General features: G+C 49.1%; 1 protein-coding gene across 5 annotated transcripts in view; it reads left to right on the forward strand.

Annotated features, from left to right (window-relative positions):
- The first annotated feature begins 510 nt into the window (after positions 1-510).
- The window catches only part of LOC121839296 (protein CASP-like), a 158,962-nt gene continuing 143,671 nt past the window's right edge, over positions 511-15,801 (forward strand). For all 5 annotated transcript variants that reach the window (XM_042297697.1, XM_042297700.1, XM_042297701.1 and 2 more), the window contains exon 1: positions 511-646. In XM_042297697.1, the coding sequence (XP_042153631.1) occupies positions 584-646 (63 nt within the window). In that variant the 5' untranslated portion in view covers positions 511-583. The remainder of the gene's footprint in view (positions 647-15,801) is intronic.

Consider the following 15,801-nt stretch of genomic DNA (forward strand, 5'->3'; position numbering starts at 1 on the left):
CTCACACTTTTACAGTGTTAGTTTCATCAGCTGTTGTACAATATAATACAAAATATAGAGGGGGGAGTGGACTGGACTTTTAAGTTAACAATGCAATGCTTCAAGTGTGAATGATTACGACTGTCAATGGGTCCTAATTTGGTGTGTGCACTGCATGTGTGCACTGCTATTACTAATTGTAATGATAAGCACAGCTTAAAGAAAAGTTACGACAAACATAAAAAATTTTTGGATAAATGGTTAAAAGTTGTCATTAAAATATATAAAAAACAATGATGTATGTAAGTAAGACATGTAAGCGTGTGTTTTCTGAGTGAAAACCAAACAATATATATATATATACACACACACACCATATAGATCTCCAGTCCATATTTTACCATCTAGAACATTGTCAGCACCCACTCTACTCTTTGGCAGTATTCAAAACAGTAGGTTCCCGTTCAATAAAGTCCATTCCTCACCACTCTTTAATAAGCGAAGGGACTGTTTGAGAACTCCGCTCCGTGTTTTCTCGGTGTCCCCTGAACTCCAACCCTCGCTCTCTCTGTCAGCTTCTCATTCCGTCTCAATATGCCTCAAGATGGCGGCCAATGCGGGATCAATGTTTCAATATTGGAAGCGCTTTGATTTACAACAACTGCAGGTCAGTTTTTTTTTTCTCTCCCTCATTTGAGTTGCTTTGTACTATTTCAATATTTATTTTGCTAAGATCGCTGCATTGGATATGTTTTAGTTTCGAAATGGCTTTTGTGTCGGTATTTCGATCCGCTCGTAGTGAGACAGACCTCTTCTCGTATTGATCAAAGTGGTTTTCTCGCTGATCGGAAATTGATCCTCTTTGTTCAATTCCCATCGATCGGCTGGCGCCCTGGTGACGGCGTGGGGGTCACGTCGTTACCGCATAAAACCACAATGCTGAGTTCCGGAACAGACCATAATATCCCCCAGAAATACACACATGTCTCCATGTCAACTTTTTTTTTTTGTGTTGTTGTTGTTGTTGCATGAAGTAGCCAGCCAGCTAACTGCTTAATAGCTTGGTCTGTAGCTTGCGTTTGTTGGTCTTTGGAGAGAGAAATAAAACCCCATGAAGTGCGTCTATGATGCGATAACGCTGTGATCAGTGATGACCTCCCCGGCTGTCAGATCAGACACGTTTGAGTTTGACAGTAACTTTCTAGCCCAATGGATTAGAACACATTCGCTGCATTTTTAATGATGAACGTGTTAAAACCATCACTACTAACACACAGAGAGACTGCTGCCTACATACAGACTTTAAATCATTGGCCACTTTAATAAATGGATCACGAGTCACTTTAATAATGCCACTTTAATAATGTTTACATATCTTGCATTACTCATCTCATATGTATATAAACTGTATTTTATACCATCTATTGCATCTTGCATATGCCGCTCGGTCATTGCTCATCCATATATTTATATATTCTTATTCCATCCCTTTAGAGTTGTGTTAATTAGGTCGTTGTTGTGGAATTGTTAGATATTACTGTACTGTCGGGAACTAGAAGCACAAGCATTTCACTACACTCGCAATAACATCTGCTAACCATGTGTATGTGAACGATTTGATTTGATATCAAAACAACGAGTTAGTTAACAGCTAAAGATAGCCTGTGTTGTTGTCGAATCCCAGAAGTGGTAGCATGAGTGGCAACAGCACAGCAGCTGTCTAACCCCTTTAAGCGCTCTTCTCATCTTGTATTATATTACACTTTTAACCAACACGAAAACATTAGTGTAGCAAATTGTATTTGTATGCCAGACAAGTGCCACATTTTGGCCTGCTTACTAGCAATCAACGTTATATTTGTGGCAAAACATGTCATTATTTTTAGTCCGGTAGGTTCTCAATTTGGCTGTAGGTGGAAATGTACCATTTTAGGAGGTGGGGGAAAAAAACAGCCGATTTTATAGTAGAGGGGAAAAAATGGTGAGACATATACTTATCACGTTTAATAAGGGTTGTAGTCTAAATGTGCATGGTCATATGCGGACTATGCTTCACTCATACCTTATAATCATGGCTCATCTTCATTTATCAAAATGTATTTGATCCTTTCTGATGTTGCCTGTGATTCATCTACAGATGAAATGATTTCAGTAATGTGCACCCCCGCCCCCCACCCTTCCTCTTTGAAGTGGAGTGTCTACATTTTGTCTAGGATCTGTTTTTTTTTTCATACATTGACTGCCAGTGCAGTGCACTGCACAGCCAGGACATGAAGTATGCATCCCATAAGTTTGTGATAAGGCCCTGGGTAATTATGGCAAAGGCCCATCAGAAGCTGTTAGTCAGGACAGTGAATCTGGGTGCGGAGCAGAGACCAGTAGACTTATCTGGATGATATGAACCAGCCTGTCTGGAGGTTAGGACCAGATGGAGCTGTGTTCTCTCAGAACATTCACTGGCTATTATTGATGACATCTTATTTACTGGCCCTCCCACTGTGCTGCCTGCTCCCACTGTGCTGCCTGCTCCCACTGTGCTGCCTGCTCCCACTGTGCTGCCTTCTCCCACTGTGCTGCCTGCTCCCACTGTGCTGCCTTCTCCCACTGTGCTGCCTGCTCCCACTGTGCTGCCTGCTCCCACTGTGCTGCCTGCTCCCACTGTGCTGCCTTCTCCCACTGTGCTGCCTTCTCCCTGTGCTGCCTTCTCCCACTGTGCTGCCTGCTCCCACTGTGCTGCCTTCTCCCACTGTGCTGCCTTCTCCCACTGTGCTGCCTTCTCCCACTGTGCTGCCTTCTCCCACTGTGCTGCCTGCTCCCACTGTGCTGCCTTCTCCCACTGTGCTGCCTTCTCCCACTGTGCTGCCTTCTCCCACTGTGCTGCCTGCTCCCACTGTGCTGCCTTCTCCCACTGTGCTGCCTTCTCCCACTGTGCTGCCTTCTCCCACTGTGCTGCCTGCTCCCACTGTGCTGCCTTCTCCCACTGTGCTGCCTTCTCCCACTGTGCTGCCTTCTCCCACTGTGCTGCCTGCTCCCACTGTGCTGCCTGCTCCCACTGTGCTGCCTGCTCCCACTGTGCTACCTTCCAAGAAAAATCTCTGATCAACACGGCCTGTCTGTCTGTCTGGAGGTTAGAACCAGCCAGAGACTGTTCTGAGAACACACAGCTGTCTGTCTTTCTGTCTGTCTGGAGGTTAGAACCAGCCAGAGCTGTGTGTTCTCAGAACAGTCTGTCTGTCTTTCTGTCTGTCTGGAGGTTAGAACCAGCCAGAGCTGTGTGTTCTCAGAACAGTCCGTCTGTCTGTCTGTACTCAGGCTTGCAAACTTTGTAGCTGCCTCCCTCCCTCTCTGACCAGAAGCTGGTGCTTATAGTGGTGGATTCTGCCAGAGGCGTCATGCCCATAGGGGGCACATGGGCACCTGACCCCCTCAGATTTGTCCTGTTTAATAATCTTATTACTATTAGATGCCAAGCAATTTTCTGAAGTTGTCTTTAGCTAGCCTAGTTAGGTTCCCAACTCCCACTAGCTACCAAGAAGCCATTTCAGGCTATTCATCAAGTTATAGCAGCCATCTTTTCTAAATATCTTTATCTTAAGTGGCAGACTTTAGGTTGGTAGACTACAAAAACGAGCAATAACTAAATGTACTGAACAAGACTCGTTTTCCTTTAAATCTTTTACCCAGGTTTTTAGCTGAGATTCAGAGAATCATATTTTATTTCTTTAAGAAGAAAAATAGATCCGCTCGTCAGGAGAATTGACGGCTGAAGAAGTGCCCTTTAAAATGTCATAAAAATAGACCTGTTTTGACATTGCATAATGATTATGCCTCTAGATTGCAGGGAAAAGCTGTTTCGTTTTTAAATACAACATTTTCCAACTTACAGACTCTCCTGTATGCTGCGGCATTACATTTAGGTGTGTGTTTTGTCATAAATTCTGTAACAGCAGCACAACCGAACAGACATCAATAGTTGATGCGTTTGTCCAGGGCTTAAATAGCAGCCTGCCTGTTCATAGCCATTAAACCCCCATTTGATCTGTGACTCTTTTATTCCCTCAATGAGAAACAGCTACTGGACAAAGAGAGCTTTGAGCTGTTAGTCTCTCTGGCTCCCCAGGTTAGGGTTAGAGAGAGCTTTGAGCTGTTAGTCTCTCTGGCTCCCCAGGTTAGGGTTAGAGAGAGCTGTTAGTCTCTCTGACTCCCCAGGTTAGGGTTAGAGAGAGCTGTTAGTCTCTCTGGCTCCCCAGGTTAGGGTTAGAGAGAGCTGTTAGTCTCTCTGGCTCCCCAGGTTAGGTTAGAGAGAGCTGTTAGTCTCTCTGGCTCCCCAGGTTAGGGTTAGAGAGAGCTGTTAGTCTCTCTGGCTCCCCAGGTTAGGGTTAGAGAGAGCTGTTAGTCTCTCTGGCTCCCCAGGTTAGGGTTAGAGAGAGCTGTTAGTCTCTCTGGCTCCCCAGGTTAGGGTTAGAGAGAGCTGTTAGTCTCTCTGGCTCCCCAGGTTAGGGTTAGAGAGAGCTGTTAGTCTCTCTGGCTCCCCAGGTTAGGGTTAGAGAGAGCTGTTAGTCTCTCTGGCTCCCCAGGTTAGGGTTAGAGAGAGCTGTTAGTCTCTCTGGCTCCCCAGGTTAGGGTTAGAGAGAGCTTTGAGCTGTTAGTTTCTTTCTTTCCCAGGTTTAGACTCTAAATGACAGTGTTACAACGCCTGCATTTCTTTTAGCGAGAAAATAGAGGGTGGCGATGAACACTGACGGAGAAGCTTTTAACGCCCATAATAACAGTCCGGTACAGCTACAGTTGAGTTTCTTTACGAGGCTTTTCTTCCTGAGATGCCTCAGAGTCAGAGTGGAGATGCCTCAGAGTCAGAGTGGAGATGCCTCAGAGTCAGACAGAGTGGAGATGCCTCAGAGTCAGACAGAGTGGAGATGCCTTAGAGTCAGACAGAGTGGAGATGCCTCAGAGTCAGACAGAGTGGAGATGCCTCAGTCAGACAGAGTGGAGATGCCTCAGAGTCAGACAGAGTGGCGATGCCTTAGAGTCAGACAGAGTGGAGATGCCTCAGAGTCAGACAGAGTGGAGATGCCTCAGAGTCAGACAGAGTGGAGATGCCTCAGAGTCAGACAGAGTGGAGATGCCTCAGAGTCAGACAGAGTGGAGATGCCTCAGAGTCAGACAGAGTGGAGATGCCTCAGAGTCAGACAGAGTGGAGATGCCTCAGAGTCAGACAGAGTGGAGATGCCTCAAATAGAACAACATGCATTGATTTCCTTCTACCTTCTTAAAGTTGTCCAACTCATAAAATGTGCCTAATTCATACACTACGTGGTCAAAAGTATGTGAATTCAGCTATTTCAGCCACACCTGTTGCTGACATCGAGCACAAAACCTTGCAATCTCAATAGACAAAAGATTTTCTGTAGGATGGACCCAGTAACTGACTGACTGATGACACTATGTCTGGACCCAGTAACTGACTGACTGGCTGATGACACTATGTCTGGACCCAGTAACTGACTGGCTGACGACACTATGTCTGGACCCAGTAACTGACGACACTATGTCTGGACCCAGTAACTGACTGGCTGGCTGACGACACTATGTCTGGACCCAGTAACTGACTGACTGATGACACTATGTCTGGACCCAGTAACTGACTGGCTGGCTGATGACACTATGTCTGGACCCAGTAACTGACTGGCAGATGACACTGTCTGGACCCAGTAACTGACTGACTGATGACACTATGTCTGGACCCAGTAACTGACTGACTGGCTGATGACACTATGTCTGGACCCAGTAACTGACTGGCTGGCTGACGACACTATGTCTGGACCCAGTAACTGACTGACTGATGACACTATGTCTGGACCCAGTAACTGACTGGCTGGCTGATGACACTATGTCTGGACCCAGTAACTGACTGGCTGATGACACTGTCTGGACCCAGTAACTGACTGGCTGATGACACTATGTCTGGACCCAGTAACTGACTGGCTGATGACACTATGTCTGGACCCAGTAACTGACTGGCTGGCTATGTCTGGACACTATGTCTGGACCCAGTAACTGACTGACTGATGACACTATGTCTGGACCCAGTAACTGACTGGCTGGCTGATGACACTATGTCTGGACCCAGTAACTGACTGGCTGATGACACTGTCTGGACCCAGTAACTGACTGGCTGATGACACTATGTCTGGACCCAGTAACTGACTGACTGGCTGATGACACTTTGTCTGGACCCAGTAACTGACTGGCTGACGACACTATGTCTGGACCCAGTAACTGACTGGCTGACGACACTATGTCTGGACCCAGTAACTGACGACACTATGTCTGGACCCAGTAACTGACTGGCTGGCTGACGACACTATGTCTGGACCCAGTAACTGACTGACTGATGACACTATGTCTGGACCCAGTAACTGACTGACTGGCTGATGACACTATGTCTGGACCCAGTAACTGACTGGCTGACGACACTATGTCTGGACCCAGTAACTGACTGGCTGGCTGACGACACTATGTCTGGACCCAGTAACTGACGACACTATGTCTGGACCCAGTAACTAACTGACTGGCTGGCTGACGACACTATGTCTGGACCCAGTAACTGACTGGCTGATGACACTATGTCTGGACCCAGTAACTGACTGGCTGACGACACTATGTCTGGACCCAGTAACTGACTGGCTGATGACACACTATGTCTGGACCCAGTAACTGACTGGCTGATGACACTATGTCTGGACCCAGTAACTGGCTGGCTGATGACACTATGTCTGGACCCAGTAACTGACTGGCTGATGACACTATGTCTGGACCCAGTAACTGACTGGCTGGCTGACGACACTATGTCTGGACCCACTGACTGACTGACTGATGACACTATGTCTGGACCCAGTAACTGACTGACTGGCTGACGACACTATGTCTGGACCCAGTAACTGACTGACTGATGACACTATGTCTGGACCCAGTAACTGACTGACTGGCTGATGACACTATGTCTGGACCCAGTAACTGACTGGCTGACGACACTATGTCTGGACCCAGTAACTGACTGGCTGACGACACTATGTCTGGACCCAGTAACTGACTGGCTGGCTGATGACACTATGTCTGGACCCAGTAACTGACTGGCTGACGACACTATGTCTGGACCCAGTAACTGACTGGCTGACGACACTATGTCTGGACCCAGTAACTGACTGACTGACACTATGTCTGGACCCAGTAACTGGCTGGCTGATGACACTATGTCTGGACCCAGTAACTGACTGGCTGATGACACTATGTCTGGACCCAGTAACTGACTGGCTGGCTGATGACACTATGTCTGGACCCAGTAACTGACTGACTGATGACACTATGTCTGGACCCAGTAACTGACTGGCTGATGACACTATGTCTGGACCCAGTAACTGACTGACTGGCTGACGACACTATGTCTGGACCCAGTAACTGACTGGCTGGCTGATGACACTATGTCTGGACCCAGTAACTGACTGACTGGCTGATGACACTATGTCTGGACCCAGTAACTGACTGACTGGCTGATGACACTATGTCTGGACCCAGTAACTGACTGGCTGATGACACTGTCTGGACCCAGTAACTGACTGACTGATGACACTATGTCTGGACCCAGTAACTGACTGGCTGATGACACTATGTCTGGACCCAGTAACTGACTGGCTGATGACACTATGTCTGGACCCAGTAACTGACTGACTGGCTGATGACACTATGACTGTCTGGACCCAGTAACTGACTGGCTGATGACGACACTATGTCTGGACCCAGTAACTGACTGGCTGATGACACTATGTCTGGACCCAGTAACTGGCTGGCTGATGACACTATGTCTGGACCCAGTAACTGACTGGCTGATGACACTATGTCTGGACCCAGTAACTGACTGGCTGGCTGACGACACTATGTCTGGACCCAGTAACTGACTGGCTGACGACACTATGTCTGGACCCAGTAACTGACTGGCTGGCTGATGACACTATGTCTGGACCCAGTAACTGACTGACTGATGACACTATGTCTGGACCCAGTAACTGACTGACTGGCTGATGACACTATGTCTGGACCCAGTAACTGACTGGCTGACGACACTATGTCTGGACCCAGTAACTGACTGGCTGACGACACTATGTCTGGACCCAGTAACTGACTGACGACACTATGTCTGGACCCAGTAACTGACTGGCTGGCTTACGACACTATGTCTGGACCCAGTAACTGACTGGCTGATGACACTATGTCTGGACCCAGTAACTGACTGACTGACTGGCTGGCTGATGACACTATGTCTGGACCCAGTAACTGACTGGCTGACGACACTATGTCTGGACCCAGTAATTGACTGGCTGATGACACTATGTCTGGACCCAGTAACTGACTGGCTGATGACGACACTATGTCTGGACCCAGTAACTGACTGGCTGATGACGACACTATGTCTGGACCCAGTAACTGACTTGCTGATGACACTATGTCTGGACCCAGTAACTGACTGGCTGGCTGACGACACTATGTCTGGACCCAGTAACTGACTGACTGACTGATGACACTATGTCTGGACCCAGTAACTGACTGACTGGCTGACGACACTATGTCTGGACCCAGTAACTGACTGGCTGGCTGATGACACTATGTCTGGACCCAGTAACTGACTGACTGATGACACTATGTCTGGACCCAGTAGCTGACTGACTGGCTGATGACACTATGTCTGGACCCAGTAACTGACTGGCTGACGACACTATGTCTGGACCCAGTAACTGACTGGCTGACGACACTATGTCTGGACCCAGTAACTGACGACACTATGTCTGGACCCAGTAACTGACTGGCTGGCTGACGACACTATGTCTGGACCCAGTAACTGACTGGCTGACGACACTATGTCTGGACCCAGTAACTGACTGACTGATGACACTATGTCTGGACCCAGTAACTGGCTGGCTGATGACACTATGTCTGGACCCAGTAACTGACTGGCTGATGACACTATGTCTGGACCCAGTAACTGACTGGCTGATGACACTATGTCTGGACCCAGTAACTGACTGGCTGGCTGACGACACTATGTCTGGACCCAGTAACTGACTGGCTGGCTGATGACACTATGTCTGGACCCAGTAACTGACTGACTGATGACACTATGTCTGGACCCAGTAACTGACTGACTGACTGGCTGACAACACTATGTCTGGACCCAGTAACTGACTGGCTGATGACACTATGTCTGGACCCAGTAACTGACTGACTGACTGGCTGACGACACTATGTCTGGACCCAGTAACTGACTGGCTGACGACACTATGTCTGGACCCAGTAACTGACTGGCTGATGACACTATGTCTGGACCCAGTAACTGACTGGCTGACGGCACTATGTCTGGACCCAGTAACTGACTGGCTGATGACACTATGTCTGGACCCAGTAACTGACCGACTGGCTGATGACACTATGTCTGGACCCAGTAACTGACTGGCTGACGACACTATGTCTGGACCCAGTAACTGACTGGCTGATGACACTATGTCTGGACCCAGTATGGCTGACTGACTGATGACACTATGTCTGGACCCAGTAACTGGCTGGCTGATGACACTATGTCTGGACCCAGTAACTGACTGGCTGATGACACTATGTCTGGACCCAGTAACTGACTGGCTGGCTGACGACACTATGTCTGGACCCAGTAACTGACTGACTGATGACACTATGTCTGGACCCAGTAACTGACTGGCTGATGACACTATGTCTGGACCCAGTAACTGACTGACTGGCTGACGACACTATGTCTGGACCCAGTAACTGACTGGCTGGCTGATGACACTATGTCTGGACCCAGTAACTGACTGACTGGCTGATGACACTATGTCTGGACCCAGTAACTGACTGGCTGATGACACTGTCTGGACCCAGTAACTGACTGACTGATGACACTATGTCTGGACCCAGTAACTGACTGGCTGATGACACTATGTCTGGACCCAGTAACTGACTGACTGATGACACTATGTCTGGACCCAGTAACTGACTGGCTGATGACACTGTCTGGACCCAGTAACTGACTGACTGATGACACTATGTCTGGACCCAGTAACTGACTGGCTGATGACACTATGTCTGGACCCAGTAACTGACTGACTGATGACACTATGTCTGGACCCAGTAACTGACTGACTGGCTGATGACACTATGTCTGGACCCAGTAACTGGCTGGCTGATGACACTATGTCTGGACCCAGTAACTGACTGGCTGATGACACTATGTCTGGACCCAGTAACTGACTGGCTGGCTGATGACACTATGTCTGGACCCAGTAACTGACTGGCTGACGACACTATGTCTGGACCCAGTAACTGACTGGCTGGCTGATGACACTATGTCTGGACCCAGTAACTGACTGACTGATGACACTATGTCTGGACCCAGTAACTGACTGACTGGCTGATGACACTATGTCTGGACCCAGTAACTGACTGGCTGACGACACTATGTCTGGACCCAGTAACTGACTGGCTGACGACACTATGTCTGGACCCAGTAACTGACTGACACTATGTCTGGACCCAGTAACTGACTGGCTGATGACACTATGTCTGGACCCAGTAACTGACTGGCTGATGACACTATGTCTGGACCCAGTAACTGACTGACTGGCTGGCTGATGACACTATGTCTGGACCCAGTAACTGACTGGCTGGCTGATGACACTATGTCTGGACCCAGTAACTGACTGACTGATGACACTATGTCTGGACCCAGTAACTGACTGACTGGCTGATGACACTATGTCTGGACCCAGTAACTGACTGGCTGACGACACTATGTCTGGACCCAGTAACTGACTGGCTGGCGACACTATGTCTGGACCCAGTAACTGACGACACTATGTCTGGACCCAGTAACTGACTGGCTGATGACACTATGTCTGGACCCAGTAACTGACTGGCTGATGACACTATGTCTGGACCCAGTAACTGACTGGACTGGCTGGCTGATGACACTATGTCTGGACCCAGTAACTGACTGGCTGACGACACTATGTCTGGACCCAGTAACTGACTGACTGATGACACTATGTCTGGACCCAGTAACTGACTGACTGGCTGACGACACTATGTCTGGACCCAGTAACTGACTGGCTGGCTGATGACACTATGTCTGGACCCAGTAACTGACTGACTGATGACACTATGTCTGGACCCAGTAACTGACTGACTGGCTGATGACACTATGTCTGGACCCAGTAACTGACTGGCTGACGACACTATGTCTGGACCCAGTAACTGACTGGCTGACGACACTATGTCTGGACCCAGTAACTGACGGCTGACGACACTATGTCTGGACCCAGTAACTGACTGGCTGGCTGACGACACTATGTCTGGACCCAGTAACTGACTGGCTGACGACACTATGTCTGGACCCAGTAACTGACTGACTGATGACACTATGTCTGGACCCAGTAACTGGCTGGCTGATGACACTATGTCTGGACCCAGTAACTGACTGGCTGATGACACTGACTGGCTGATATGTCTGGACCCAGTAACTGACTGGCTGGCTGACGACACTATGTCTGGACCCAGTAACTGACTGGCTGGCTGATGACACTATGTCTGGACCCAGTAACTGACTGACTGATGACACTATGTCTGGACCCAGTAACTGACTGACTGGCTGACAACACTATGTCTGGACCCAGTAACTGACTGGCTGATGACACTATGTCTGGACCCAGTAACTGACTGACTGACTGGCTGATGACACTATGTCTGGACCCAGTAACTGACTGGCTGACGACACTATGTCTGGACCCAGTAACTGACTGGCTGATGACACTATCTCTGGACCCAGTAACTGACCGACTGGCTGATGACACTATGTCTGGACCCAGTAACTGACTGGCTGATGACACTATGTCTGGACCCAGTAACTGACTGGCTGATGACACTATGTCTGGACCCAGTAACTGACTGGCTGATGACACTATGTCTGGACCCAGTAACTGACTGGCTGATGACATGTCTGGACCCAGTAACTATGTCTGGACCCAGTAACTGACCCAGTACTGGCTGATGACACTATGTCTGGACCCAGTAACTGACTGACTGATGACACTATGTCTGGACCCAGTAACTGGCTGGCTGATGACACTATGTCTGGACCCAGTAACTGACTGGCTGATGACACTATGTCTGGACCCAGTAACTGACTGGCTGACGACACTATGTCTGGACCCAGTAACTGACTGGCTGATGACACTATGTCTGGACCCAGTAACTGACCGACTGGCTGATGACACTATGTCTGGACCCAGTAACTGACTGGCTGACGACACTATGTCTGGACCCAGTAACTGACTGGCTGATGACACTATGTCTGGACCCAGTAACTGACTGACTGATGACACTATGTCTGGACCCAGTAACTGGCTGGCTGATGACACTATGTCTGGACCCAGTAACTGACTGGCTGATGACACTATGTCTGGACCCAGTAACTGACTGACTGATGACACTATGTCTGGACCCAGTAACTGGCTGGCTGATGACACTATGTCTGGACCCAGTAACTGACTGGCTGATGACACTATGTCTGGACCCAGTAACTGACTGGCTGATGACACTATGTCTGGACCCAGTAACTGACTGGCTGGCTGACGACACTATGTCTGGACCCAGTAACTGACTGGCTGGCTGATGACACTATGTCTGGACCCAGTAACTGACTGACTGATGACACTATGTCTGGACCCAGTAACTGACTGACTGACTGGCTGACAACACTATGTCTGGACCCAGTAACTGACTGGCTGATGACACTATGTCTGGACCCAGTAACTGACTGACTGACTGGCTGACGACACTATGTCTGGACCCAGTAACTGACTGGCTGACGACACTATGTCTGGACCCAGTAACTGACTGGCTGATGACACTATGTCTGGACCCAGTAACTGACCGACTGGCTGATGACACTATGTCTGGACCCAGTAACTGACTGGCTGACGACACTATGTCTGGACCCAGTAACTGACTGGCTGATGACACTATGTCTGGACCCAGTAACTGACTGACTGATGACACTATGTCTGGACCCAGTAACACTATGTCTGGACCCAGTAACTGACTGGCTGATGACACTATGTCTGGACCCAGTAACTGACTGGCTGATGACACTATGTCTGGACCCAGTAACTGACTGGCTGATGACACTATGTCTGGACCCAGTAACTGACTGGCTGATGACACTATGTCTGGACCCAGTAACTGACTGGCTGATGACACTATGTCTGGACCCAGTAACTGACTGACTGGCTGATGACACTATGTCTGGACCCAGTAACTGACTGACTGGCTGATGACACTATGTCTGGACCCAGTAACTGACTGACTGGCTGATGACACTATGTCTGGACCCAGTAACTGACTGGCTGGCTGATGACACTATGTCTGGACCCAGTAACTGACTGGCTGGCTGACACTATGTCTGGACCCAGTAACTGACTGGCTGAACACTGTCTGGACCCAGTAACTGACTGACTGATGACACTATGTCTGGACCCAGTAACTGACTGGCTGATGACACTATGTCTGGACCCAGTAACTGACTGACTGATGACACTATGTCTGGACCCAGTAACTGACTGGCTGATGACACTGTCTGGACCCAGTAACTGACTGACTGATGACACTATGTCTGGACCCAGTAACTGACTGGCTGATGACACTATGTCTGGACCCAGTAACTGACTGACTGATGACACTATGTCTGGACCCAGTAACTGACTGACTGGCTGATGACACTATGTCTGGACCCAGTAACTGGCTGGCTGATGACACTATGTCTGGACCCAGTAACTGACTGGCTGATGACACTATGTCTGGACCCAGTAACTGACTGGCTGGCTGACGACACTATGTCTGGACCCAGTAACTGACTGGCTGACGACACTATGTCTGGACCCAGTAACTGACTGGCTGGCTGATGACACTATGTCTGGACCCAGTAACTGACTGACTGATGACACTATGTCTGGACCCAGTAACTGACTGACTGGCTGATGACACTATGTCTGGACCCAGTAACTGACTGGCTGACGACACTATGTCTGGACCCAGTAACTGACTGGCTGGCTGACACTATGTCTGGACCCAGTAACTGACGACACTATGTCTGGACCCAGTAACTGACTGGCTGATGACACTATGTCTGGACCCAGTAACTGACTGACTGATGACACTATGTCTGGACCCAGTAACTGACTGACTGGCTGGCTGATGACACTATGTCTGGACCCAGTAACTGACTGGCTGACGACACTATGTCTGGACCCAGTAACTGACTGGCTGATGACGACACTATGTCTGGACCCAGTAACTGACTTAACTGCTGATGACACTATGTCTGGACCCAGTAACTGACTGGCTGATGACACTATGTCTGGACCCAGTAACTGACTGGCTGATGACACTATGTCTGGACCCAGTAACTGACTGGCTGATGACACTATGTCTGGACCCAGTAACTGACTGACTGACTGATGACACTATGTCTGGACCCAGTAACTGACTGACTGACTGGCTGACGACACTATGTCTGGACCCAGTAACTGACTGGCTGGCTGATGACACTATGTCTGGACCCAGTAACTGACTGACTGATGACACTATGTCTGGACCCAGTAGCTGACTGACTGGCTGATGACACTATGTCTGGACCCAGTAACTGACTGGCTGACGACACTATGTCTGGACCCAGTAACTGACTGGCTGACGACACTATGTCTGGACCCAGTAACTGACGACACTATGTCTGGACCCAGTAACTGACTGGCTGGCTGACGACACTATGCCTGGACCCAGTAACTGACTGGCTGACGACACTATGTCTGGACCCAGTAACTGACTGACTGATGACACTATGTCTGGACCCAGTAACTGGCTGGCTGATGACACTATGTCTGGACCCAGTAACTGACTGGCTGATGACACTATGTCTGGACCCAGTAACTGGCTGGCTGATGACACTATGTCTGGACCCAGTAACTGACTGGCTGATGACACTATGTCTGGACCCAGTAACTGACTGGCTGGCTGACGACACTATGTCTGGACCCAGTAACTGACTGGCTGATGACACTATGTCTGGACCCAGTAACTGACTGGCTGACGGCACTATGTCTGGACCCAGTAACTGACTGGCTGATGACACTATGTCTGGACCCAGTAACTGACTGACTGGCTGATGACACTATGTCTGGACCCAGTAACTGACTGACTGGCTGGCTGATGACACTATGTCTGGACCCAGTAACTGACTGGCTGACGACACTATGTCTGGATCCAGTAACTGACTGGCTGACGACACTATGTCTGGACCCAGTAACTGACTGGCTGATGACACTATGTCTGGACCCAGTAACTGACTGACTGACTGGCTGACAACACTATGTCTGGACCCAGTAACTGACTGGCTGATGACACTATGTCTGGACCCAGTAACTGACTGACTGACTGGCTGACAACACTATGTCTGGACCCAGTAACTGACTGGCTGATGACACTATGTCTGGACCCAGTAACTGACTGACTGACTGACTGGCTGACGACACTATGTCTGGACCCAGTAACTGACGACACTATGTCTGGACCCAGTAACTGACGACACTATGTCTGGACCCAGTAACTGATGACACTATGTCTGGACCCAGTAACTGGACCCAGTGTTTTCCATTAGTGCCGGCTGTCGGCTAATCAGTGGGTTACAGACATTTTCAGTTGGCTATATTT

This window comes from Oncorhynchus tshawytscha, linkage group LG14 (assembly GCF_018296145.1).
Source record: "Oncorhynchus tshawytscha isolate Ot180627B linkage group LG14, Otsh_v2.0, whole genome shotgun sequence".
Lineage (NCBI taxonomy): Eukaryota > Metazoa > Chordata > Actinopteri > Salmoniformes > Salmonidae > Oncorhynchus > Oncorhynchus tshawytscha.